Source organism: Micromys minutus (genome assembly GCF_963924665.1).
Source record: "Micromys minutus genome assembly, chromosome: 13".
NCBI classification, from domain to species: domain Eukaryota; kingdom Metazoa; phylum Chordata; class Mammalia; order Rodentia; family Muridae; genus Micromys; species Micromys minutus.
Genome location: NC_137982.1, coordinates 5011332 through 5038263, shown reverse-complemented (window position 1 = coordinate 5038263; position 26932 = coordinate 5011332). Strand labels below are relative to the sequence as shown.

General features: G+C 45.0%; 2 protein-coding genes across 3 annotated transcripts in view; one reads left to right on the top strand and one right to left on the bottom strand.

Annotated features, from left to right (window-relative positions):
* DDX31 (DEAD-box helicase 31) overlaps window positions 1-8077 on the bottom strand; it is a 60768-nt gene extending 52691 nt beyond the window's left edge. Inside the window, exons 1-6 of one of the 2 annotated variants that reach the window (XM_080927727.1) lie at window positions 7779-8077; window positions 3634-3890; window positions 3455-3530; window positions 2669-2712; window positions 1350-1420; window positions 534-598 (exon numbers count right to left, since the gene is read on the bottom strand). In XM_080927727.1, the coding sequence (XP_080783853.1) occupies window positions 534-598; window positions 1350-1420; window positions 2669-2712; window positions 3455-3530; window positions 3634-3890; window positions 7779-7787 (522 nt within the window). In that variant the 5' untranslated portion in view covers window positions 7788-8077. The remainder of the gene's footprint in view (window positions 1-533; window positions 599-1349; window positions 1421-2668; window positions 2713-3454; window positions 3531-3633; window positions 3891-7778) is intronic. The other variant, XM_080927728.1, reaches the window with a different exon arrangement.
* A 266-nt stretch (window positions 8078-8343) lies between these two features.
* Window positions 8344-26437, top strand: GTF3C4 (general transcription factor IIIC subunit 4). Its single transcript, XM_080927726.1, has 5 exons — window positions 8344-8749; window positions 13482-15305; window positions 18347-18477; window positions 21573-21661; window positions 22301-26437. Exons 1-5 carry the CDS (start codon window positions 8405-8407, stop codon window positions 22363-22365), a joined length of 2454 nt encoding a protein of 817 aa, XP_080783852.1. The 5' UTR covers window positions 8344-8404; the 3' UTR covers window positions 22366-26437.
* Window positions 26438-26932: the final 495 nt, after the last annotated feature.

The window sequence follows — 26932 nt, the reverse complement described above, 5'->3', positions numbered from 1 at the left end:
ATATTGGAGTATTTCCCTAACAGAAATTCTGTAGGAGGTTCCGTGCTGGGTGCTATGTGAAAGACAAAGGGAAGGCCCCCAAACAGGGCAAGAGCCTGTACCAGAGCTTCACCACAGACCCTGACCCAGATGCCAGAGCTTCCTCTCAAGTCACACAGGAGTAAGGTGGAATCTATGCCTACTGGTACTTCTATGTGGCCTTGGCTGTTTTACTTTCCTACACTACTAAAGTCACAGGACACATACACCTTGACAGTGAGCAGAGGATGGGGAGTTAAGAAGTGAGACGTGCCCAGCACTTGGCACATCTGGCACATTGGAAGCATTTCACCCATAAGCCCTACACATGGACAACAGTGGCCAGGAAGAGTTTGTGCTACTCCACTCATCACACACTCACACTTACTTTGATAGGAAGACAAAACAATACCAAGTGCAGACAGCAACTACTCTAGTATTACCACTACCTGCCTGAAGCCAGGCAGAAGCATGGGCACAGCAGACTACAGTAGAGAAATACATTTTCTGCTTACCTGTATTTTTGATGTCAGCGCTTGAAGAGACTGGACCACAGGGATGCAATAGGCAAGAGTTTTACCTTTCAAAAGAAAGTAACATCAGCTGGGCTGCACACAGATAGAAATAATGCTAAATCTGGGAGAAGCTAAACGGTGTGTTCTACATTCTCCAGCACCACATCTTTCTGTCTTGACTCTTAACTTTGCAATTCAGTACTCTAGAAAGCCCTGAAAGCTTCAGCTCCTCAGGTTATCTACAATGGAGGTGTGATGCCTTTCACGTTTGATAGAAGCAGCTGTATGCGAGAGCTAAGAAATGGCTACTTCCAAGTTCTCTCTCCCTCATCTAAATGGCTTCTGTAGTGCTGGTGTGTCAGGTGTGAATCCAAGCCACTTCTGAAGACACAAAGACTAAAAGGAAGCTCTGAGCTTCTCCTTACCACAGCTAAGCTTGCAAGAAGGCAAAAGTGGGGCAGAAGCACAGACCAGGTAAAGTGGTCTATCCCTGACACTCCTGTGCTCAGGCCTGAACTGCTTTCAAGCCATAAACCATCAATCCATCCAGACTGAAGGCTGGCCAATAGCAGCAGGCACACAGGAAGCAGTAGAGCTCAACCGTGAATACTCCCTCATCGCTAGTGACCATAGCCCCACCACCTTCTCTCTACTGTAACAACTTCAGGTCTCCCATCCAAAGCAAGCATGGCTGCCCTTCCCCAAACAAGACAAGTCAGACGTTGCCACCACAAACACCTTACTTTAGAGACTAACATGTGACCATGGGCTAGGTGCCCGCAGGACAAATGGCAGGGTAAATAATCAGCAACTGACCTGAGCCCGTCTGGGACCGCACAAGGGCATCTCTGCCTTCCAGCAGCACTGGGATACTCTGCTTCTGAATACTGGGGCAAAAGAGAGAGCATACTTCTTTACCACATGGCTCCATCATGCATGCGGGCAGATCACACGGGTAACCTGACACACAAACATCCTCTGCTTGGCTCTGCCTACTTACTGCCCAATCAGAATAAGCTTTTAAAACTCCTTAAACTTGGCTGAAAGTGGAGAATACAGCCAGAGATGTGCTACAGTACTAAGCTAATTAAAAAAAAAAATTTTTTTGGCTAGATGTGATGGCACATGCCTTTAATTCCAGCACTTGGAAGGCAGAGGCAGGTATATGAGTTCGAGGCTAGCCTTGTCTACAAAGTGAGTTCCAAGATGGCCAGGACTAAACAGAGAAACCCAAAAAACAAACTAACAAACAAACAAACAAAAAAAAAAAAAACCCAAAACAGGCATAACAACAAATCAGAGTCAACCACATACCCTCCAGCCTCCTGTGCAGCATGGGACTGGGAGCATGTAACACATGTAAGAGTCCCACACAGAAAAGCAAAAGGAGGCTTACAGCACCCAAGAAACAGCAGCAGCTCCCTTCAAAAACAAGAAACATGTACTGAAAACAGTGTCCACGTGAACATTAAAATCTAAGCCCAAAATGGATAGAGAACTCATTTAAATGAGGTCGAGCCAATAAGCAAACCAAGCGGCATGGTGCACATGCCTGCAGTCCTAGCATTTGGGAAACTGAGGCAAAAGAAAAATAAGTTTGAGGCCAGCTGAACTATGAGACTGTCACAGAAGCAAAACAAAATGGAAACGGCTGGTGGTCCTCTTTTCTTCCACATTCTTTTGTTTTGTTTATGCAAAGTGAACTACAATTACACACAGTTCTCATTACTCATAGTCTGATCCTAAATTTCTCTTTTACAAGTTTTTCCAATGCAACAGCATTCAGAATGCCTTTTCAGTCTCCCACTAAACCCTAGCAAACATTTACTCCCATCATTTTGATTGACCTTATTTTTACTGCTAAGAAATAACATGACCAAATACTGTATTTTGGCCCAAGTCCTTCACAGAGATGGCAGATGTCTGAAACCAGCTATGTCTTGCGGTAGGGAGCTGGAAGGAGACCCTGTCTGCCGATAAACAGGAGGGGAGTTTCACAGGCCAAGCACTAGGTCCGTAGCTGTTTGTGCTGTTTCCAGCAACAGACACAAATATGCTCTGCCTTCCAGACAACTGGGATTACATCTGCTTGTACTCAAACCCTAAGAAAATCAAAATTAGCTTCAACCTCTTACCTGGTCATACTGGACATTTTTAAGACTGTATTAATTGTGGAAATCTAAAAGAGAATATGAAAAAAATACTAGTTTAATGCAAATATATTCAACAGCATAAAGACAAAATGTTGGAGTGACAACATTTGACATTTATGATTAAATAAAATTCCACTAACCCAGTACTTTCAACTGGAGGGGGTGTGATTCTACCCTCTACCCTATATTATTGGTAGGATTTGCTTTTACAAACTGATAATACATAAGGCAAGCCTCATAGCTCATCACCTAAGTACCATCTATATAACACTCAGGCTGAGAAACAATCCTACACAGCCTACCAGAAAGAAGAGGTCAGTTGTGCCCAAATGACAAGGGAATCCAGACTTCCAATGGTTCCTCTCTCCCTTTTCACAATAACTAGAAAACTCACTCATGCCATTAAACAAAAGGGAAAAGAGAGCTGTCCATTTGCTTATAGAAAGCACACTTCAAGCAGTCTTTTTTCATTTATTCTTACTGTCCTTTGACAGTAAGAAGCCAGCTCAGCTTCTTCCCCAAGGCCACAAAGACATCTGACACCATAGAGCAACATCACATCTATCCAGAAATTAGAAAGCTGCTTTAAGCCCAAGTCTGGAACTTAAAAATCACCATGGAGACAAGAGTGGAGATAGCAGCATATCTGCTGCCAGGGAGTGACCCATCACCTGTGGTCACCCAGGTAGCCAGGAACAGAAACAGACCCCCCCCACACACATACACACACATGCACACACACCCTGCAAAGCAGCGCAGGATACTTACTAGATGTGGGTGGAGGTCCAGCTCCTGGAAAGCTTCTGGAGAGAACACTTGCTCTCGAGCCTGCTTCACTACAGTTCTGCAGAGGAAAGACAAAGTGTGCATCAGTGCCAAGACAGCAAAGGAGAACTCGGTGTCCATGACTGCTCACAACTGAGGCACACCTGCTCTGTAAAACACACCTGTGGAGTTCTGGGATCTCAGGATTGTTTTTAAACAGCGACGAAGTCTTGATGCATGGCTTCTCCTCTTGCCTTCCATTGCCTATACTGTCCAAATACTTTTTTGGAGGAAAAGTTTTGGGTGTGTTCCCTTTAAATGTTCTCAGAGTTTCTTTATCGCTTGCTTTTCTGGCTGAAAGAGAGAATATTTCATTCCTCCGTTTTGCTGGTGGAGCATCACTGGACACTTGGTGCTTTCTCTTGGTAGCCTCTGTTTGCTGTGTTGTTCCCAAAAGGAAAGATCAAGAAGAGGTGCATTAGTCCATGAAGACAATCCTCAGAGTGAAGCCTGACTGCCCACAGAATGTATCTCTTCCTGCAGAGATCATTATGCCCCATATGCCAACCATCAGTTTAGGGTTTACAAACAGATTCTTTGGCTTTATCTGAAATGGGGGAGGGGGAAGACACACAACCTCAGTCCATTCATTTAGCAGGCCTCAATCCACCTGAACTGTTAAGTCTCGGAAGATGAGAGCAGGGATCAGGAAGAGACATTAAGCAGTTCAGTCCATTCTAAGGAGAACAAGACCTGCCGGCTTATTAAGTCAAACCACACCCGAGTCCATTTTATGTGAGAACAGAACACAGGGCAATGAAGTCTCTCTCTCTCTCTCTCTCTCTCTAACCAACAAATCATGTTGAGAGTGGAAAGGTAAATGGGATGTCGAAACTCAGCACATGCCCAGGAAGCGGAAACTGTCATTACTGTTCTTCCCTAGGGTTTGGATCTGTCGTCCTTTCCCCTCAAGCTGCTCAGGTTCAGATGGTCTGGAGTCAGTTCCTACTTGCCGTCCCCACTCCAAATGAGAGTGTCACTCCATCCATCACTTCTATCATATTGTCTCCAACCGTCCTTGCCTTTAGAGTCCCCGCCTGACTGCTGATCACAGGCACAGACTATCAGGTGCTTCTTGCCTGTTGCTTATTCTCACAACTTGGATGTGATTAAATGCATGGTGCCTAAACTTCTAGAACATCGATTCTCAATGGTCATTGTCAATTCCTCTAGGATTCAAACAGCTCTTTCACAGGGGTTGCATATCATATATTTACATTATGATTCATAACTGGAGCAAAAATTAGTTATGAAATAGTAATGAAAATAATTTGGTGTTTTCACCACAACATGAGGGATTGTATTAAAGGGTCACAGCATTGGAAGGTTGAGAACTACCACCCTAGAAGAAACATCTTGTATTTTCTTTAGCTTTTTCTTCCAGTCTGCACAAGGACATGGGTAGCCAATGTCTTGAGTTTTAGAATACATCCTCTTTCTCTTTACTTCAAACAATGATTTGTATTTACACAATGACTTGTTTCACAAAGACTGTCAGCTTCACACCAACCCACCTATGAAAAAGACAAGTCTCTTCCTGGAAATCATAAGAATTCCTTTAACGAACTCAATGAATACAATTTGAAATATTGAACATTAGTTAAGTAATCCTTCATCTTAAAATTTGTTTTTGCAAAGTTCCAAGTTTATACATTTTCCAGTTAGGGGAAATGAAGTCAATGCTCGGGTCTGCTGGATCTTTGGTCAGACAGCACAAGATCTGCAAGCCTCACCAGACAGTTACAAAGGGCCTGAAGGTCACCCTACCACAGGCTTCCTGAGCTGACCAAGCAACCTGCCCACAGGCCTTCTCCATTCAGGATGCAAGCTATTCTGCTCCAAGCTAATCTCAGGTTCAGGAAGCTTTTCAACCAATCAAGACAGGAGGGTGTCTCTTTTACAGACCTTCCCCTTTCCCTTCTTTGGACTAAACACACCAGGTAGCACAAAGACAGAGACCTCCGCATCCTTACTCACCCGTTACAGTAAGTCAGTCTCTCGAAAACCAAGCACTCAGAAGCTAGCTAGTGTGACAGCTCACACAGATAAGCTCAGCACTCAGGAGCCTAAGTCAGGACTGCTGAGTTTTAGGTCAGCCTGGGCAACAAAGCGAATTCCAGGTCACCAGGCTAGACTAAGATCATGTCACAAACAAAACAAGAGCTGAACTGAAACACGTTCTCCGCTGTTGTTAGGCTAACACTGAAAAATCTCCAGGGAGATCTAGGAAGTCTCTAGAATACAACCTTTACCCATCTCCTTAGCCTCAAGTTCATTTTTACTCTTTGCTGGTCTTTCTTAAATTCCCAGAATGTACTGTGCTCTTCCATGAAGATAATGCTGAGATGCCAGATTAACTATAGCCTATTTGGCTTGAAAAGATCACATAGTTATGTTTCTTTGAAGGCTACACATCAAAATGCTGAAAGTTATTTCTGGGAATGGCAACTATAGGTGGGGTTGTATCTTCTAATTTTTCTTAAATAAAACTGTATCACTTTAATAACCAGAAAACATCCTTAAGTGAAAAAATGTACATAGTATTAAGACAGAGCAAGCCAATTTAAGCTGTGAAGGGTCTCAGCTATTCATCCTGAGCACTCTCGTTAAGCAAATCTGTTCAGCACATCTTCCAGTCCTATGGATACATATCCAAAGCACAGATATCAGGGCCTAAATGGGCACCTGCAGCATCGTTATTGGTTTGTGTGTGAGCACACGTGTCATGGACAGCATGACAACTATGAGTTCTCTCGTCCCCTATACCTGAGTCCTGGAGATTAAACTCGGGACAGCAGGCTCGGCAACAAGCACCTCACCCACTGAGACATCTCACCGCCCTCTATCACCTTTCTTTCTGTCTTTTTCTTTTCTTTTCTTTTCTTTTCTTTCCTTCCTCCCTTCCTCCTTCCTTCCTTCCTTTCTGAGAAGTCCTCACTATGTGACCCTAGTTGTCTCAAACTCAGAGACCCAATGGTCTCTACAGCCTCATCACTAGGATTAAAGGAGTGTGCCACCATATCCAGCCTGCATTACCTCTTCGTCACTTTTGAAACAACAGTTGACGTGACCATAAAACCAGATAATCTGTTTCCTCAATAAAAGTTTGGGTTTCTTTCTTTTCTTCTTTTTGTATCGTTGAGAAGAGAACTCAAAAGCCTTGTATAACTAGGCAAGCAAGGTGCATGTTCTTTCTACAGGGCTGGGCATATGTCACCCTGATCCAATGCTGCTAACTTAAGGCAGAATCTACTTCCTCAAATGGGAACAAAATTTTAATTTTAAAAACTTTAATTTCTATTACTAGCACTTAGCAACTGCCTCCAAGTACCAGACAAATATGCAATTATTGCAGGTATTACCCCATTGGAGCCTCATAACAATTTTCTAAGAAACAAATTAGTGCTCCTAGTTATGGACCGGAGAGACTAACTCTCCCAAGGTTGCATAGGCGCCTTTGCTCCAAAACTGAATTCATAATAGTCCAGGTCTACCCTACTGTAAATCCTATGTCCCTTCCTCCTGAGGGTTGACTGTATTTCTCCTCCCACATAGATTCAGCTATACCAATGGCTTGCTGAAGACTCCTTTACTCCTAACCATCTAAGTTTAATAAGGTCCCTCCTTTCTTCTACCAAGGTGAAACTAGGCAGTGGGTATTAGTCAAAGGAGTTTCAAAACACTAGCTGACTTGAAACTGGCTGGCAATTTACATTTCAATTTCATTGGCATTACATTATTACCTCTTGGGTGAGGGGGTGAAGCCTCCTATCACATCTTCCCAGACTGTCTAGAAGATAAACCAGCAACCCCTAAAACCATCTTTTTGCTGTATGAGTCACTTTTGTCCTCTCAAGGGAACGATGACTGCATATTCTTCCCTGATACATAGATGAAAACCTCCAGTTTAAAAGCTCGTCAAAGAAATGAGTCCAGCCTCCATTCCTAACAGAACTGATTCTTCTTGCCAGCAGAAGACCTGGCTCCCGACAGTTAAGACCTGCTGGAGCACGTGTCTCAGGCATTATTTTCCAGCTTGGATACACCCAGCCTCCAATCCTTGCGCTGACTAGTCCCCCATCTAATCTCAGGAACTTGACTAGTTACTACAGCCTCCAATCATAACCCATCTAAGTTCTCTGGTAGTCTCTGGCCCCAAGGCGGGGTTCCCGGCTCACCCACGAGTTTCTGAGAGCCGCCTGCCGGTCCCTCTATATAGCTTGAAGAACCCAATATGCCGCAGCTCCCGAGCTGGGATTGTACTCACCCGCTTCATCTGGGCTTGGGTGGGTCCGAAGCTCGTCCTGGGAGCCCGGTCGAGGAGAGAGCTGCAGGCGGTAGCCAAAATTCAAACTCAGAGCCGCGGGCTGAGCCGGGAGTCCGAGCAGCACGTGGAGACTGAGGTTCTTCACAGCTGTAACCGGTCCGCCGCCGCCCCTTCCGGGTCCGGGAGCCACTGTCGCACGCACCGGCCGGAGACAAGAGGCCCCGAACTCTTCAGAAACCGGAAGAGGCCGCCCACCCAGCGGGGTCTCCCTCAGCCATCACGCTGGTCTTCTCAGCACTTCTGCCACCCACGGAGACTCACTCTCCCGTGGGCTCTTAATCGGGCCTAGCACCCAGTGTCTAGGAAAGGGACTCGCTGAAGCTCCCACCTTCTCCGCTTGTCCGCAGGCACGCTGCGGGTCACCCTCCCGGAGAGCACTTTCTAGACAGGCAGTTTCGCGGCCACCTAGCAGGGTGGCGTTGCTTAGCAACAGCGGGGTCCTTTCTGGCTCGGTGGCGCTCGGGGCCTGCGGGGAGCGAACGGCCGCGGAGGGCACTGGGAGCGGCCGGGCAACGGTGGCGAGCGCTCGGTGTGCCCGGTAACCTGACCTCCTCGCCCCGAATAAGATGAGCGAGGCGGACCAGGCCCTGGTGGGGCCCAAGGCTGATGAACCCTCGCCGCCCGCAGAAGAGAAGGACGAAGGGGGCGGGAAGGAGGCGGCTGCCGACGCGGCCCCGGGGCCCAGCGCCTCGTTTCGCCTCATGGTGACTCGGCGGGAGCCTGCCGTGAAGCTGCAGTACGCGGTGAGTGGGTTGGAGCCTCTATCCTGGTCTGAGGACCACCGCGTGTCTGTGTCCACGGCCCGCAGCATCGCCGTGCTGGAACTTATCTGCGATGTGCACAACCCAGGCCAGGACCTGGTGATCCACCGCACCTCGGTACCCGCACCCCTCAACAGCTGCCTCCTTAAGGTAAGTCACCACCGGTTCTCCCGCGGACGCGCCACGTATCCCAAGGGAAGCATGACCTGCACCTGGCTCAAGGATTCCCTGCGCATTCTACTCTTAAGAATGAAGGGACTAGCATCGCCGCAGCTTTACAAAAAAAAAAAAGCCTTGCAAGCTTTTGCGTTATTTACTAGACAGCCCTCCTCCCCGATCCTGTATCCGCTATCTATGCTTTCTTTCCTGGTGGAACAGCTAGCGCTGTTTGCCCCGGTTTTTTTTTTTTTTTTGGGGGGGGGGGGACTCCTGTGACTCCACCCACAGTTGACCCAACCCCTGACCTGTCTGTCTCTAGCGTTGCTCCTATTGTCTGGGGCCAACTCCCCTAGGCCATGGTCTGGCTTTGTTTTTTAAACTATATTGCAAGCCCTCTTCTCTCGCGCCACTTTTGCTTTCAGAAGAAAAACTGGTCTGTTTCGTTGTCTTACCTGTTTGACGATTTCATTGTGAACGGTCCTTGTGTCTCCTTGAGTAAACAGCTCTAAATCTTTGGAAATGGGATGAAAAATAAAACCTCGGAGAGTATCCAGGGCTTAGACTTCCAAGTCCAAGGTCTCTGTAACTCTGAAAATTTAGCGCCTTCAACTTCATATAACCCAAGTTTGCTCCTGAACTTTAGGGCTTCTAAAGTTTTGTTGCATCAATGTAACCATTTTCAAACACGGTTTACTTTAGTGAACCATGTTTCTTTTCATAGCCTAGAAATGTAAAAGCTTACCTTTATTTATACTTCTGTATGTATATACAGTAAATCTGTCTGTCAAAGTGTGTGTCTGTCAAGTGAGTAGGTGCCCACCAAGGTTTTGGGATAAATCAGAGATGAGACAGTCCCTGCCCTCAAAGAACTTAATCCTTTGGCAGGTCATGAGCAAATAATGTAGTCTTAATAGCAAGAAGTGCCATAAAGCTATATACACATACAGCAGTATGCTTATTTGAAAGTAAAGGTTTTCCATACTCTTCTAGACAGCCATTCCAAATCCAGGCGATTAGTCATGGGGACCATTTGAATAGCCCTCATGAGCTCTTTTCAGCACACTTGATTCAAATTTCAAACACAGTGTTGATTTGAATACTATATTTTGTCTTCCTTCCTTCCTTCCCTCCCTCCCTTCCTCCATCCTTCCTTCTTTTCTTCCTTCCTCCCTTCTTTAATAGCATCTTGAGTTTGATAATCTTGTCTGGGATTACAGGTTTACAGATTTAGTCAGCTTTACTGACTGAGAGCCATATAAGATCTTCTTAAAGAAAATCTGAATGAAGTTGTATGGTTTACATATGCTTGGCCCAGGGAGTGGCACTAGTAGAAGGTGTGGCCTTGTTGGAGGATTGTGTCACTCTGGGAGTGGGATTGAAGACACTCCTCCTAGCTGCCTGAGGATGTTTAGTCTGTTCCTGGCTTCTCCTGCACCATGCCTGCCTGGATGCTGCCCTTCTCCTGCCTTGATGATACTGAACTGAATCTCAGAACCTGTAAACCAGCCCCAATTAAATGTTGTCCTTTATAAAACTTGCATTGGTCATGGTGTCTGTTCACAGCAATAAAACCCTAACTAAGACAGAAGTGATTCAAATGTACACTGGTAGTGCTGTTGAAGTGACACACATAGGAGGGAAACAGAAGAAAGGTGTCCTGTACAGCTGCACCCTCTGCTGAACTTACTGTTTGAATGGCTATTCCAGTGCCAAGCAGCTAGGGAAACTCTGGGCCTAGATGGTAAAAACTGACTGTTTTAACAGAGTTTGGTCCATTGAGTCTGTAGCAGTCCTAAGTCTGGTTTATCAGGAACTTAGGCCACTCAAGGTGGCAAGTGAGGCATCCTGCTCGTGCACATAGATCTTGCATCATGAGTGGAGCTGTGTGTGACAATTGCTTGAGTTTTGATGGATCACCTGGAGCTGAAGATTTCCTTCTAGACTCAGAGAAAATGGCACCAGTTTAGAGACAGTGTGAGACTGCTTGGGCTAAGGTCTTAGGTAAGCAGATGACTGCTAGGCTGAGGATAAAAATGGGGGTTAAAAGACTGACCTTTGGCACAAGATAGACCTAACTATAAAGACAAAAAAAAAAAAAAATAGTAAAGCCTACCTTGTTTAGGCTTTATGGAGCATTAAATGTAATACATACATAAAACATCACATAGCACTATCACTGAGTACATGTTAGTGCCTTTATGCTCTAATGTCCTCAATGTTCTTCATCTTTTCTTCATGCTCTCCAGGTTAATGTTGTAAGTGTGGCTCTGAAGGTGATACTAAGATTCAGATAAATTGACATTTTGCTACATTTTCCATTTGCCACATTGTTTAAATAGTAATAGAAAATCCTCATGTAGCCCTCTAATTGATAAGGAGTTTACATGAGAGGCTTCCATTGTTGCAATGGCATAAATACAAAGAAATCACCAGTTGTTTGCTGACCATCCCTAAAGATGTAAATCTGTCCAATGCTGTCCAGCTAGCTGTTGCATAAATTCGACAGCAGATAATTTGTGTGTAACCAAGGGGAATATTTTAATATGTAGAATGGTTAAAGCACTAAACACTGAACCATTTTTGAAGCCGTTGCTCTATGATTCTGTTAAATCACAGTTCAAACATTATCAGTTATATGTAAGTTATCTTGGATACTTCTAGGAGGAATAGTGAGTAATCGTAGGCATTTTCAGAACTTAACTGTCCATAGAAATCTTTTCTAGGAGCACTTTAGGATAGTGTTCTGTAGTGGCATTTAGGAAAGTTGGCTTGAGCTCTATGAACCTGCTACCTCCATCTCACTAAGAATAGAGGCATGTACTCTACCCAGCTTCTTAATAGGAGTAAAATGAATTCTGTCCTGAGTTTGTAGGACAAACTACTTACTGCTGAGCCATCTCCCCTGCTGCTTGCTATCTCACATAGTGTTCACCGCTAATACATTGAGGAATTCTGTCACCAAGTAGGCTTAATAGCTTGTACACACTTAACGATCTTTTTAAATTGGTGTCTATGCTGGCTCACAGTTTGCTAGGATGCAGGTGCTGGTTCTTAGTGACTATTTTCCAAGTTCTGCCTGTGTCCTAGAGCATTACTTCAGTGCTTGGGAACTTAACACCAGTCACTTTTAATAACTCCATAGTGACTGTTTTCCTAGAGCATTGCTTCAGCGCTTGGGAACTTAACATCAGTCACTTGTAATAACTCCATAGACTAAAAGGATTTGGACTCCCTTATAATCATGTCCTACTCTTTTTGTTTCCAAGATCACGTTTCTAAAAAAAGATTGGCACTAAAATCAAAATGGAAACATCTACTTTTTCACTTTTCTCCTTTGTTTTCTTTGGCTATTTGAGATAAAAGTCTGGCCTCATATCCCCAGCTGTGCTGGAACTTGCTGGGGTGATAACTTCTAGCTTTGTGATTACAGATGTACACTGCCATGCCTTTTATCCATCTCTCTAAAGACCATACGGGGCGTTCTCTACATTCAGTGTGTGTGATGGAAATATCTTTAGATCAACCTATGTTCTTTTTGGCTTGAGCCTTCCTGGCTTTAATTTTCATCATAACTTCCTCTGTCTTTGCTGTCTCTTAAAATTTTTTTTTACAGAGCTTTTATCATTTGGCTGAGCACAGATACATGTTACAGACCCAGACAAGGGGCTGATGAAACAAAGCTAGAATGATCTGAGAAGGCCTCCTAAGATTAGACCTGGTAAGATAGATGGGAAGGAGCAAGTCAGGCAAGAGAGCCAGGAAAAGCAGTGGGTGGCATAGAGAGATGTGATAGGACCAGCTTATTTATAGCAAGAGTAGTAGACAAGGCAATGTGTGTGATTTGTTAAAGAAACTGCAGGTTAAAAGGCCTAGAGTTGTTGTGCAAGGTTTAGCAGGTTAAAAAAACAAACAAAAAAAACAAAAACAATAGACTTGATGACTTTGGTTCAATCTCTGGAACACACATGGAAAAAGCCCAATGTGATGGTGCATATCTTAATCCCAACACTCCTGTAGTAAGATGGAAGGAACACAAGAAAGCTGACCAGCTAGCTAACCTGAGCACACAAATACAGCAGAATCAAGCCCTTACTTCAACAAGGTGAGGGGGCGTGGCGTGTTAAAATAAATAAAAAGGCTGGGGTTGGACTGGAAATGTACACAAGGTCTTTGATTTATCTTCAGCATGTGTCACAGAACTATTATAAAGATCCAGATATCTAAATGTAGCAAAAATGAATATAAATAAGTACATATTTCCCTAACTTTTGAAACTACTGTTTTGTGACTAGCTCAGCTAAATGTTCCCCTTACTCTTGTGGATCAAATGTCTATTCTATAGTTCAGTTCTAAAAAGAATATCGACAAGTCATGCATAGTCACATTTATTCTAAGTCATTTAAAAAAGTCACTTCTTTGAGTAAGTGAACATGTAATCTTTAGACATGCTTAATTTTTTAATCATTATTGTTTTGTTTGGAGATGGTTGTTTTAGCTTTGGCTGGGTAAACATGATCTTCCTGCCTTAGCTTCCAGTGTACTTGGATTAGCAAGTATGCATCACCACACCTGGCTGTTTGATCTTTTACATGCACATAATGCTAAGACTAGCAAAATTAGTGTAATATTTAGTGATACAGTGTGTGTGAAAAATTTATTTTGTGTATCAGTGCAGATACTATGGGTGGATGGATATTTATCTGAGAGCTTCTCTTATTTTCAGGTTGGCTCGAAAACAGAAGTTGCTGAGTGCAAGGAAAAGTTTGCTTCCTCTAAAGACCCCACCATCAGCCAGACTTTCATGCTGGACAGGATGTTCAACCCTGAGGGGAAGGCGTTGCCCCCAATGCGGGGTTTCAAATACACTAGCTGGTCTCCCATGGGTTGTGATGCAAATGGCAGGTGCCTCTTGGCAGCACTAACTATGGACAATCGCCTGACTGTGCAGGTGAACCTCAACAGACTGCAGTGGGTTCAGCTCGTTGATCTGACTGAGATTTATGGAGACCGTCTTTATGAGACCAGTTATAGACTATCTAAAAATGAGGCTCCTGAGGGAAATCTTGGGGATTTTGCTGAGTTTCAGAGGAGACACAGCATGCAGACCCCAGTCAGAATGGAATGGTCGAGTATCTGTACCACTCAGCAGGTCAAGCACAATAACGAGTGCCGGGATGTGAGCAGTGTGCTGTTGGCTGTTCTCTTTGAGAACGGGAATATAGCCGTGTGGCAGTTCCAGTTGCCATTCGTGGGCAAGGAGTCCATCTCTTCATGTAACACTATTGAGTCAGGAATCAGCTCCCCCAGTGTTCTGTTTTGGTGGGAATATGAGCACAATAATAGGAAAATGAGTGGCCTTATTGTAGGCAGTGCTTTTGGACCTGTAAAAATTCTCCCCGTCAATCTCAAAGCAGTGAAAGGCTACTTTACACTACGACAGCCTGTTGTCTTGTGGAAAGAAATGGACAAGTTGCCTGTGCACAGCATCAAATGTGTGCCTCTTTATCACCCTTACCAGAAGTGTAGCTGCAGTTTAGTGGTGGCTGCAAGAGGCTCCTATGTGTTCTGGTGTCTTCTTCTGATCTCCAAGGCAGGTCTGAATGTTCACAATTCCCACGTCACAGGCCTTCACTCTCTGCCCATCGTCTCTATCACTGCAGACAAGCAGAATGGAACCGTGTACACCTGCTCTAGTGATGGGAAGGTGAGGCAGTTGATTCCCATCTTCACAGATGTTGCATTAAAGTTTGAACACCAACTGATTAAGCTCTCAGATGTATTTGGCTCAGTGAGGACTCATGGCATTGCAGTGAGTCCCTGTGGTGCTTATTTGGCCATCATCACCACTGAGGGCATGGTCAATGGCCTCCATCCAGTGAACAAGAACTACCAGGTCCAGTTTGTTACTCTCAAGACCTTTGAGGAGGCAGCTGCTCAGCTCTTGGAGTCTTCAGTTCAGAATCTCTTTAAGCAGGTGGACTTGATTGACCTAGTCCGCTGGAAAATTTTAAAAGATAAACATATTCCTCAGTTTTTACATGAAGCTTTGGAAAAAAAGATTGAAAGCAGTGGGGTTACCTATTTTTGGCGTTTTAAGCTTTTCCTCCTAAGGATTTTATATCAGTCAATGCAGAAATCTCCTTCCGAGGCTTTATGGAAGCCCACCCATGAGGACTCAAAAATCTTATTGGTTGACTCACCCGGGATGGGTGATGGTGAGGATGAGCAGCAAGAGGAAGGTACGTCCAAGCAGGGAACAAAGGCTGGCCCTCAGGAGAAGAGCAAAGAGGGTGACACAGAGGAGACCCCTGAGGACTCACTCACTGCTGTGGGAGACACAGGAGGCCGTGAACCCATAGAGGAAAAGCTTCTTGAGATCCAAGGGAAGATTGAGGCTGTGGAGATGCACCTGACCAGGGAGCACATGAAGCGGGTCCTCGGAGAAGTGTACCTGCATACCTGGATCACGGAGAACACCAGCATACCCACCAGAGGGCTCTGTAACTTTCTGATGTCTGACGAGGATTATGATGACAGGACAGCACAGGTGGGTGTCTGTCACAACTGAACCATCTGTTTCACTAGGCGGAAGAGTCTTGGGTTGGCTTTTGCATTGGAATTATTGAGGTAACTGATTGGCATGCGGTACAGGGACTAGTAGGTGGGAAGTATGGATGATGTGAGGACACACTCTTCATGTGTCTTGAGTGCTCTGCAGGGTTGGCCAGATTTCAGGCTGTGGATGAGCTAAGGAGTCTGCAGTGGCAAATGGGGTGTGATAGACTGTCACAGCAGTGGAGATGTCCATCTATACTGTCTTTCATCATGCTTTACAAAGGTTTATTGTGGTGCATGTTCTCTATTTGAAAGGCTTGAGGTTGGATATTGTAAAGAAAACAATTGTTAGGTTCAGTTTATTTTTTTAAACCGGGCAGTTACGTTCTTCTGGTACTGAAACAATATAATAGTCTTGTCTGCAGTGTAGTCCACAAACGTCAAGGTTCTCCCAGAGGCTAGGAAGGCTACAAGCATAAGGAATCCACTAGGATTTGCTCCTCAGTAAGATTCCTGCCACATGCTGTTGTCCTGTGGGTTCTGGAGACTCTTGCAGAAAGCAACCATTACCTAGTCTCCCAGGCTTGGTCAGAGGAACACCATTGGAACAGAATTAGAATCATTAGAACCATTAGAATCCTAAAGAGCTCCCTACCAAGGAACAGGCTGTGCACTGAGAGGTTAAATCACAAGGGTTCCTCTCTGGAGATTGGCACTCACTGACTAAAGGCTCATTGGAAAGAAGTCCAGATAGTTTTGTCCCTGCCAAGTTATTCACAGTGAATTTCTCTTCCCCTGAAACTGCTGCCCACAGGACAATTACAGTGATCTTAAACACAATAAGAGGTACTGGTTATATATGTGACTGTTCTTTAAAAGTAAATGTTTAAACTGTGTTTCCTGCTTTCTAAGTTGTCTAGAAGAATATTATTTTTTATTGACATGGGATTGGCTAGAATTACTATAAATTGTGACATACTAAATGACAGGAGCATTTAGGGAAGGTAGTAGTATTCATCCTTACCTTTAGGATTCTTGTTTGGGGTGTTCTGTGCTTACATACCCATGTCTAACATGGCTATGTGGTTCTGGCTAAGCCAGTATGAAAACAACAGATAGACTGTACCCTACTTTCTCATAGCATCTCAATTCTACTTAAAAGAATGACTTTTTGTGTCCTAAGAATCTAGTTATGCTTCATACAAAGACCTTTCAACCTCTGGTGTTGATTTTACTGCAGTTTTGGATGTTGTGACTACTAGACAGGAAATATACACCTCTCGACCTATTTTCCTTCCCAGCTGCCCCACTTCCCTTCTCCTAGTTCCTGCCTGTGACTTGTTAATAGTTGATACCATAGACCTATTGTATATTTGTTTTTGCCTCCTAAGTGTATCTGAGCTTTATACATAAAAAAGTAACAATTTTTATTCCCCTCCTTGAGAAAGGAATTCTCCATTGAAAATGCAGGAGTCAAACTAAACAGTTGACTTTTATGATTGAGGCCACACAGAAAAAGCAGCTCTTCCTCATATAGAACATAGGCCCACCTCTTACACTGCTTGAGAACTCTGAGCCAGCTTCACTGATTCACACTTGGGATTGCTGGGCTTTTCTGGATACGAGGTGTTTGTCCTTGACGTGAAGTACTATAAATGAGAATTCCGAAGACCAAAAAGTCATTTAAATTTGTAAATCAAATTGGATATGGTGATGCATGCCTCCAGTCCCAGTACTTAGGAGGCAGAGGCAGAAAGAGGTCAGCCCAGTCTACATAGTGAGTTCCAAGATAGACAGGACTATATAGTGAGACCCTCTCAAAAAAAAAAAAAAAAATGCCCACAAGAATTTGTCAATTATATACTGAAGAATTGAAATGTCTAGCCCAAATTAGCGATTAAGAGACCCTTTGAGATTTGGGTGAGTTAATTAACCCAAATTACTAAATCTTGTGAACTGCCAGAAGAGGTAAAGCATAAATACCTTCAAACCTGGGAAGACACAAGTTATTAGTAAAAAAAAAAGTGTTGGTATATATACCCCATGCCTGTAAGGCAGTGTGGTGGTGGTGGGGGGGAGCAGGGGTGGTTCAGCAAATAATAAAATAGACATTGTGTTTCAGACATTTGTCTTTAAAGAATGTAATCTTAAACCAGGTCTGGAAAGCACAGGCCTGTACTCTAATCCAGCTATTCCAGAGGCTGAGGTAGGAGTAAGTATAGTGAGTTCAAGACTGTCTGGACAGCTTACTGTAACCCTTCATAGAATTAAAAATTGGAAGTGGTGGCACTTGCCTAGTGCTTGCAAGGCCATTCAGTCCAGGACCCCAACCCTGCCCTCCCCCAGCACTCTTAATAAGGCCAAGAAAAGCACCAACTTCTCCCATGCTGGGTCACTTGGGGTTATCTCAGGTGCAGGTGCTACTAGACCTGTCGTCTTTGAGCCCTCAGAAGGGGAAGCAATTTTAATTCTATGACAAAAGACTAGACATTGTGGACTAGAGAGAAGGGTCTGCAGTTAAAAATAGCTACTGCTCTTCCAGAGGACCCAGGATATTCCAGCACCCTCCTGGTGACCCACAGCCACTATAGCTGTAGCTACAAGGGCTCCCTTGTGGGCACCTGCACACAAGTGGCACATACACAAACACAATCTTAAAAATAAATGGTTTTCAAAAACTAAACATATATATATCTTTTTACACGTCACATTTTTCATACCTAAGGGCTTATAGATTTCCTTCTGAAAGCACCATAAGTAAAAACTGACCAGTAAAACAGCTGGAATGAAGCAAGAAAGGAGAGCTTGGTTTTTAAAGGTTTCTCCCTTGAGTAGAGCCCAATCTGCAAGTTGGGGTTGTTGGGTCTATTTGCTTTTCTTTGCTGTCGATACTGGTTGGACAGCAGCTTAGCTGTAGAGGCACACTTCGCACACTTGTCCTGTCCTGGCACATCCCTGCAGTCACTGTGAGTAGCCTTTGCTCCCCGACCCCTGTATTCTCTCCTCACTCTACCACCTGTGATGTCTTACCAGGTCTTGATTGGACATATCTCCAAGAAGATGAACAAGCAGACTTTCCCTGAGCGCTGCAGCCTGTGTAAGGAAGTCTTACCATTCACAGATCGAAAACAAGCTGTTTGTTCCAATGGGCACATCTGGCTCCGGTAAGCTCCCCAAGGCTGCTCACCCCCACATCTCAGTTTTGTGCAGCATAGACCTACCATCCAGGGCTGATCTGCTTGACAGACAGAACTATCTGCTTGCTTGGGCTGATGTTTGCCTTGCAGGGTTGGGGTCTTAGAGTTATACTTGTGTGCTTTTGGGGGGCTAAGTTTCATAGTAACAGGCACTGGAGAGATGAGAGGGCATCAGAGAGAATAATCAATACAATATATACATGTATGGAGTTGTCAGGCAGCAAAAACAATAAAGAATTTTCATAATAAAAGAATCATTCCTTACCTCTTGCTGTCCTGTTAGTCTGGTCTTAGAGGTGACCTTAGTGAGCTCTCAGTTTTACTGTCACTCCCTCCATGAGATTTGTTATCACCTCCATTTGTCATCAGCCTCTGACTCCATTTCTAGTTGTGCAGCTCCTGCATCATCTGCACAGTGCCTATCCTTAGGCCTAGCCTTTTGGTCACCCACCGTTCTTTTTATTGTACACTTGTATCTGCCTCAGTCCAGATTTGCAAGTTAACTTCCTGCCTGCTGGACATGTTTATTTAAGTGTAGCTTCACAAGGAATCCAACCCCATCTTCATTTTTGCCTCTGACAGCAGCTGTCTTCCACCTGCCCCTGCTGCTCCCATACCCGAGCCCTCGGTCTGTGCTCTGCAGTTGTAGGCATGACACTCTGTCTTTGTCTGCTCTTGTCACATCAGTCCTCAATACTCTCCACGAGGGCTGTGGTCTGGGTCCCAGAGAGGGCACGCACACTTCTAGCATTTGTAAGGCACAATCCTTCCAAAACCAACAAAAGCTCCCCAAGATCTGATCATTTCTGATGGGAAAGCTGAAACTCTTTTAGTGACTTGCAGCCTCTCACAGCCTGTCATTGCTTCCCTCACCCTCACTCCTGCTCTGAGCTCAGGAGACGGGGCCACTGTGCTCAGGTCTGTATTTACAGGGACACAGATTTCCTAGTGCCCCCTAAGCTTTCCTCACATATGCACACATTCCACCTAGTGCTCTCTGCCTCAGTGTTTTTCTCCTTATAACCACATTTCATTTTTTTTTTCTTTGATGTTTGCTTGATTGTTTGTTTTTTAAAGGCTGGGTCTTCCTGTAGCTTAAGCTGGCCTTGAACTCAAAGCTCTGCCTGCTTAAAGCTGGGATCAAAGACATGCATCACCACACAAAACGCTTTTATACCTTTGCCTAATACCCTTCCTTTGGACTAGGCAGTTGTGTGAGCACAGAGTCTAAAGCAGTGTCTGCTACTACTCAGCAGAAACGTTAGGTATATCTAACTAAAGCAGGCCTATGCTACACATAGCACTTACTCATTTTCTCTCGTTTTGTTGACAGATCTCACCATACTGTTAGACTGGCCTCAAACATAAAAATCCTCCTGCCTCAACCTCCCAGCCTTTCTCTTTTTGGAGTAGTAGGGGGAGTTGAAGCACAGTTACTCTGTGAAGCCCTGGCTGTCCTAGAACTCACTCTGTAGACCATGCTGGCCTCAACCTCAGAAATGCACCTGCCTCTGCTGCCGAATTCTGGTAGTAAAGGTGTGGACCACCACCTAGCCAGGATTTAATTCCTAACAGGGTGGAGCTGGAGCTTTCAGTCATATGGGTGCTCTCCGTTTGCTTCTCTTACAGACATGTTTGTTGTTTAGTTTGTTCAGACTGCTTTTTCCCTGAAGGGAAAGAACAGTTAATACTGGGTGAGTTTTAGGCTTATAGTCAAAGCATCTGTTGAGCAGCCAACTTGCCAGACAGATTGGGACAGATGCACATCCATCAAGTGACTGTATCCTCACAGTAGTCACAGACAGAGCTGATTCCCATTTTATAGTGAGTGGTGTTGGGGGGCGGCTCAGAGCCCACACACAGTTAACACTGCCTGCCCATACCTCGTACATCTGTGGGTTGTCTCACAGAAGTTTTCCATTTTTCTAATTAAGGTTAGTCCCAAAATACATTGGTAAAATTTCTCTCTGGTAAACTCTATTTTTCTGTATACTTAAGTCCTAAGGTCAATTCCCCCAGCCTCCATTTTCTAATCTTTAGTTGTTTATCTGAATACTGCTGCCCCTTGGAAGTCCTCCTCCAGAGCCCAGTTACACTCTCCATCTCCTGCCCTTCCTGCGCGCTTTCCTCTGGCCGGTGGCCGGTGTTCAGCAGATACTCCTTAGACAGAATTGAACCAACCCCTTTGGGCATTTATTAGTTTGTTAGTTTCCGTTCTTCTTCACCATGAATTTCATCTTCAATGTGTCAAGAGAAGTGGGTGGAGTGGGGCTGTACATTGTGTGTGGTCTATGTGTCTGAGGATTATGTTCACTTTTGTGTGTAGAATCTGGAGGACAGCAAGTGTCCTCTGTCGGTCTCCACTCTCTTCCTTTGCTACAAAGCCTCTTTTTGGACTAGACCTCATACTTTTCTACTTGGTTGCCTGGCAATAAGCCCCAGTGATTCTCCTATCTACCCCTCTTTGTACTGGGCTGCAGATGCAAGTGGGAGCACAACTGGCTTGTGACATCAATGCTGGAGTCTGGACTTAGGTCCTCAGCGGTCTCTCTTATCTTCAGAGCTATCTCTCCACTACAGTACCTAAGGCAGCAGTTCTCAACCTTTCTGATGCTGTGATCCTTAAATACATTTCCTCATTTTGAGGTGACCCCCAACCATAAAACCATTATTTTCATTGCTACTTCATAACTAATTTTGCTGCTGTTATGAATCGTAATGTAAATATCTGTTTTCCGATGGTCTTAGGTAACCTCTGTGAAAGGACTGTTCAGCACCTTCTCGGGGGTCTCAAACCTCAGGGCTTTTAAAGATGGTCTGTATTCCTTATTTTGAAAAGTAATGAGTGGTTTTGTATATGATAAGCGAATGTTGTTGATAATGCCGAGAATGCAGTTAGGGAGGACCTAACTGCGGTTAGAAGGACTGTTTCCCAGTGCTTCTGGGTCTTTCTGTAGAGAGGTTCTGTGTCTCTTCAGAGAATGCTAGTGTACCAGGGAAGTATTGCCCTGGTAACTGTGGGCCAGGGAGCACCCACTGACTGGACTCTTATCTTCTTTCAGGTGCTTTCTAACCTACCAGTCCTGCCAGAGCTTGATATACAGAAGGTGTTTGCTCCATGACAGCATCGCCAGGCACCCTGTTCCAGAAGGTGAGTGCTGGCCTAGCCTTGGGGTTGGGGTGGAGTCAGGCTTGATACCACTTAGTGTCCTTCCTGCTCTTGGTTTAAAGCAGAGTGAGTGTGCTCTCTGCAGTTACTGTGAAGCCAGAGCCAGTGTGTGCTGTGTGTCAGCTTCAGTCCAGTGTTAGGGCCTGACTCAGTGGAGTATGTAGACGCGATATTTGGGTGGCAGCTCTGCAAGCAATGCTGTCTACAGAAACAGCATTGAGCTATACCTGGCGCAGGTGTGGCTCTTCTAGAAGCCACTGAGGGCTACTTCCTGGCTGATCTGAATGCTTTTTAGCACAATGCTGTTTCTGAGATCACTAGGTAGAAATAAGATCTTAGGTGTGAGCAAGAGATCAGGCATCTAATAGTCCCCGGATGCCAGTTGTTGGTGTGAGCTTTGCTGACCCTACAGCCAAACCAGAAGGCCAGTGAGACAAGTGTAGAATGAAACACAGTAAGCAGAAAGCAAGAGCGCTCTGCTTAGATTCGGTCTGTACTGATTGTTACTAATTCTCCCAAGGCAGCGTGCATTCTGTCTCTGCTTTTAGTTGACCTCAGTTCTCCTTGTCCTGTCAGCCTTTTCTGAGGCTGAGGCTTGTTCCCGCTGGCTTTCCTTTGCAGATCCTGACTGGATTAAGAGGTTGCTGCAGAGTCCTTGTCCTTTCTGTGATTCTCCTGTCTTCTGAGTTCAGTGAGGAGGATGGAGGATCATGAAGTTGACTAGAGAGTGCCCTGAAGCCTGAAGAGCAGGTGTGCTGGAGGGAACCTGGTGCTGCTCAGTGGAGAGACTCTTCTAACTGGAAGGAGGGAGCTCCTAGGAGCTCATTTCACCAGCATGCACTCCGTCTTCACGGACTGAAGGCTATCTTGTAAATGACTAGATTCAGAGTTTGAGTCATTTAAGGAGAGCACTAGCCGTCGTCACCAGCTCCCCAACCGGTGAGGACCACGTGATTCCCAAGTGTCCTGCCTAAAGCAGCTTCAGGAGAAACCTTCTGCTTCTAGAAACACAGAGTTCTCTTCTAGAGAATCTAAGGACCTTCTTGTGAGTTAGGTTTTTGTCCTTGCTTTGGTCTGGGACTGCCTGTGGCTCCAGAGGGCTGAAGTTGGTTGGTACGTGACCCTGCGTGTGCCAATACACCTTAAAGTGTATAAAGCTAAGCGTGTGGCTGGTGTTTGCTCAGCAAACTCATTTGCCCATTGACTCGTTTTCATTCATATGGGAGACATTTTCCTATAACTATATTTTTAAAGCCAAGAATAAAATCATCTTAATGTATCAAATGATCAGGTGACTATTAGAGGTTAATAATTGTCATTTATTTTTATCTCTTGTGTCATCAGATTTCCTGGCCCAGCTCTTTAATATGTAAGAGGAGATTAAGTACCCCTGCCCTCATCACAGCCCCACTTTATGCCCACGTGGTAACCTACATATTTGTACATACAGGGGAAGTATTGTCTTCTCTTAGTATTAAATTGAAGCTTCAGTATTTTTAACATTGATTTCTCCGGACATCTCACTGAGTTTTTAGGGGGAAGGCTGGTCTAGAGACTTCTGGAGAAAGATGGGAGTTGGGGGTCCTTGCGCTCTGTGCTACAAGCATGTGCAGCTCAAGTGGGAAACCTAAGAATTTCTTCTCTTGCCAAAGGTCCTTACTCTTTGGAATACAGGTATTTTTCTGTGGGCTTAAAGAGGAGACGAGCACTGTCAATTGACTGCTAGCTCTTCACCTAGACCTGAATCGTTCTGGAATCATGGTCTTGGGTCATCAAAGTTTCCTGGGGTTGGTGCTAATAAACTGGACTGTAGTACAGACATTCTGAAACTGTGCAATTGGAAAGTGAGGTAAAAAATAGAGAACATGAAATGCTTTACTCCTTGATGATCTTTTTATCATGATTATTTTAACATACTTTCCCACTTTGATTTTATATCCTTAGCAAAAGACATTCGGTCCTCACTTCAGAAATAATGTCTTAGTACTTGGGTACCACGGCGAGAGACAAACCACACGCCACCCTGCTACACTTCCTGCCTTGAAAAGTAGCTGCACCCTGGGCACAGACCCTAAGAGGCACTTCCAGAAGCTGCTCTGAAATGTCCTATTAAGGTTGTTGCCCTGTGCCGTGTGTTTAATGGAGTTTGTTGGGGCTTTAATGTCTTGGCATAGGGCTGTGTCAAGAACAGCATCTATCTAGACTTGAGGGGCAGCAAGAGCCCCAAGTGGCCCGGTTTAAACTCTGCATGGCTGCAGCAGAGCCTGCAGCTGTCACTCCTCAGAGGAAGAAGATGACAGGAGTGGAGGTGGTTGTGTTCCTATTCCGTCTACCGCGCACACCAAGCTTCCTTTCTCTTGGTCTTTGGAAGCAGTCTCTCTTGGTGTTCTCGCAGAGAATTCATGAGAACTTCAAACCTGATTTTTAAAGCAGTTGTGCAGTTCTGTGAGATTTTAACAGTTAGAAATAAAAAGAATCTCTAAAGTCTGTACTTGTGTAAGGAAGAAGCACGGCAACTGAAACACAAGTTTTCAGCGAGAGGCCTGGCTCTGCAGCATTCTGAGATCTAGCCACAGCCAATAGGGATGTCCCTCGCCCCAACACACACCACAAACCGATGGTAATCTTCAGAGCTGGGTGAACAAGTTTCGGTTAATGGTAGCCTCCTGCATGGTGCACTTCTGAATCCCTCTCCAAGGGTCAGCATAGAGGGCCACAGAGGGTTGGTGAAGAGTCCTTGGAAAAGTGGGAGTGACACCAGGGTCTTGTGCCTCTTCCAGCGTGAAGTCACCTGTGCTGCTTGGCAGAGGAGCTGAGGTGGCTCTCTGTTGCAGCTATAGTAGCTGTTTCAGTAGGGAGAGGAGCCGGCCAAGGGCTGCCTGGCATTTGGAAGACTGAGGCAGAGACCCCGCAGAGACCTTACAAGCTGCAGCACTGCTGTGTACCAGGCTCCGTGCCTGGGGTTTCTGTTACTCTGGGTAGGAATAAGTAACTTGTGGTTGACATTCATACTGATGTCCTGATATGTTCACCCCCAGACTTGAAGCTGTCTCTACAGCAGCTGCCGTGAGTACCAGCAAAGTTTATGGTCAGATGTAACATTGTTCTGCTTGTCCCTCTGGGGTCTAACAAGTTTTTAAGACCATCTGTGTGTAAGCATGTAGGCTGAACCTAGCAATAAGCTTAACAAGTGAATTAATTGGGTTGAGAAAGCTTTGTTTTCTCTTTGTTTTGTTCTGTTTTTTGAGACGGAGTCTTACTATGCTATAGCTCTGGCTGCCCTGGAACTCTTGTAGACCAGGCTGCCATTGAACTTAAATATCTGCCTGCCTCTGCCTCCAATATTGGGAAAGTTTTAAGGGTTAATAATTATCAATCATTTGATTAGTTATATTGGTATCAAATAAGGTGCAGATGGTGGAACACAGCCTTAGTCTGGGAGCCCTACATCCCTGGCAGCGGCTAAGTGACCTGGGTTTGCTGAGTAGCTACAGCTCCTGAAATAGATCAGATTCCGCTTCTGGTCATCCCCCTCTTACTCTATCTTCCCCTAGAGGCGACTCCCAGCATTAGAATGCATTCAGGGCCAGGAAAATGTATAGTGATAAAAATTCCTAAAGGCTAAGCCATGTGGGTCTTCCTAGAAAAAAAAAGTGAAAACAGTGAGAATCTCGTGCTCAGAGGCCCGAGGAACTCAGGGGTGACTGCCAGCTCCTTACCACCAGTGTTGGCTATTCATGCCGAGCTGAGTGGAGTACATTCCCAGTCAGTATGGACCCTCATTAGTCAGATACACAGAGCTCTCTCACCACAGCACACCTTGGCCTTCAGGAGCCACAGCTAGGCTTTGGCAGTCACTCATGGTATGGTCCACTGCAAAATCTCAACAGCCTTACCTTCCCCTTGGAAGGACACCTCTCAGGGTGCAAGAAAGGGGGTAGTCTGGCTTTAGTTAGGGAGAAGCACCAGTGTCCCCTAAAGTGTCACACTTCAGAGTGTGCTTCAGGCTGGCGTGATTAGTTTTTACCAGCTTTCTTGAAGCTAAGAAGTTCTTGAAGGTAAATCTGCTTTGATTCTGCTGTTCAACCTAAGTGTTCAGTAAGATGTCCTTAAATGGAACCAAGCTGCACCCAAGGTAGTTCTGGCTGTCAACAGTCATGGCAGCTCTGTCCATGGATCAGGCAGGAGGCAGTGTTCTTGGATCATTTTCTATCTGGAGGAAAGACTGATGCAGTCAGGGTTCTAGTCATAAACTTACTGCCTAGCATTCACAAGGCCTCAGGTTCTATCCTCAGCCCTTGGGGCAGGGTTACTGTTTACATCACTATCATGAAATTCTGTTGCTTTTCAAAAAGAAAAATACTCTAAAATAGATTGGGCGAGGCATGGCGGCACACCTGTGTTTTAAGCACTCAGGAGTCTGAGGCAGGAGGATGAAGTTGAAGGCTGTGTGGAGAGAACCTGTCTCAGAAAACCAATGCTCAGATTGGGCAGCATCAGAGGTAGTGATGATGTTGCGGCGTGCATTTGGCTGACGTGCTAGGGTGAGTACTAGTGTTCTCACTGTAAGGTACTAATATAAAAAACCACACAGTATCCATGAACTGTGTTTTCCAAGGCTTTGTTTCACGTTTGTATTTTGATACGACATGGATGTGAGCGTCACAGTTGTTTAAACAGACGTCTGCTGTGCTCAGTGGTTGTACTTCTGTTTACCTGATGCCTGTGTAAAGTCTTTGCTTGGCTTTGAATTGTATGTTTACACCTTACTGTTTTTAAATAAAAAGAAAATTTTATGATTATGCAAAGGAATTTTTTTATTCTTACCATCTAATGAATTTTAATTTTCAATATTTTAGCTAAAAACTAAGACTAATAAGTGTTTCTTGGAATAACCCAAACAAGCCAGCCGTTATTTCCCTCAGCGTGCGTACCCAGTGTGTCTCTCCAGGGCCAGGACTGTGTCTCAGTTCATGATGCTGGTGAGCTGGTCAGTGGGGCTCCCCTCCTTTACTCCCCTTCATGGTCAGCTGCATGGAGCCACGAAGGCAGGAGAAGGCAGGGTTGACTAGACAAGGACACAGCACTGCTTAGTCTTTTTAAGGCTCCCCAGACCCATCAGAGCTAAGGGTGCTGTTGGAAACACCCAATCCCATGTTTTAGCAGACATGGCTTCCTTTAAGGATGAAGAGTACCTGACCATCACCTACAGAGGTGACTCTCCCTTGACCCTCCCCCAGGTCAGAAACTCAG